Source organism: Orycteropus afer, unplaced genomic scaffold, assembly GCF_000298275.1.
Source record: "Orycteropus afer afer isolate SDZICR_OR568_19922 unplaced genomic scaffold, OryAfe1.0 scaffold00069, whole genome shotgun sequence".
Classification (NCBI taxonomy): domain Eukaryota; kingdom Metazoa; phylum Chordata; class Mammalia; order Tubulidentata; family Orycteropodidae; genus Orycteropus; species Orycteropus afer.
Genome location: NW_006921656.1, coordinates 3529349 through 3530500, shown reverse-complemented (window position 1 = coordinate 3530500; position 1152 = coordinate 3529349). Strand labels below are relative to the sequence as shown.

General features: G+C 53.9%; 1 protein-coding gene across 1 annotated transcript in view; it reads right to left on the bottom strand.

Moving 5' to 3' along the window:
• Positions 1-1152, bottom strand: part of COL22A1 (collagen type XXII alpha 1 chain) — a 291312-nt gene that overhangs the window by 241735 nt on the left and 48425 nt on the right. The window contains exon 6 of the mRNA XM_007940570.1: positions 318-593. Within this exon, the coding sequence (XP_007938761.1) occupies positions 318-593 (276 nt within the window). The remainder of the gene's footprint in view (positions 1-317; positions 594-1152) is intronic.

The window sequence follows — 1152 nt, the reverse complement described above, 5'->3', positions numbered from 1 at the left end:
ATATATGCAGTAAATGGCCAGATAGTTAAATGAACAAATGAAAGAAAACAAGGAAAGGAGGGAGGGAGGAAGTGGGAGGGAAGGAGAGAGAGAGAGAGCAAGGAGAGAAAGGAAGGAAGCAGGCATTGTGAGGGAATGATGGTGTGTTTGTGCCTCAACATGGCAGGTTCTGAACTGGGGCCCTCCCTTTGAAGACATCCCAAGGTGATGCCTTGAGAAATGATGCAGGCAGATGTGGGAGTCGGGGGGTGGGGGGGATAGCTCCTGAGGTCCTCCCCGGTGGTCTCGGGGGCTGGAGAAGGCCCGCTGGTACTCACATCGATGGGCACACTATCATAGAGGCGCTTGCCGATCACAGTCTTGCCCTGGATGTCGATGTTTTCCCTGTCCTCGATGGGCAGTGTCTGCACCAGTGCACAGTCAACGTAGAGGGTCACATTCTGGCCCTGGATGCTCAGGGCCATCTTATGCCAGTTGCGGTCGAAGAGGTCATCGACCTGGGGCCCACGGAAGACCACCCTGACGGCATCCTCCATGACGCCCACGGAATTGTACTCCACTGCTCTGTTCTCACCGTCCAGCCGGATGGAGACCTGTGGGGAAGAGCAGAGACTCCTGAGCCTCAGGGGATCTGGGGAGGGGAGATGGGGGAGCTTTCCGAGTCAGACAGACCCGAGTTCAGAGGCTGGCTTCTACTCCTACCAACCATGCAACCTTGAGAAAACTCCTTCTCAACTCTGAGCCTTGGTCTCTTCCTCGGCACAACAGCACCTCGCAGGTTGTTCCAGCATGTTATTAAATGGAATGATCAAAAGCAAAAGCCAAACCCACTGTGTTGAGTGGATTCCAACTCACAGTGCCCCCAGAGAACAGAGTAGAACTGCTCCATGGGGTTTCCAACGCTGTCAATCCTTACCAAAGCAGAATGCTTCATCTTTCCTCTGCAGGGCAGCTGGATTCAAACCACCAACCTTTTGGTTAGCAGCCAAACTCCTTAACCACTGCACCACTTGTTGTTGTTGTTGTTGTTATGTGCCGTCGAGTCGGCCCCAACTCATAGCGACCCCTCTTTGGGTTTCCGAGGCAGTATCACTACGGAAGTAGGATTGCCCAACCTTCCTTCCGAGGAGTGGCTGGTGGGTTTGAACCACC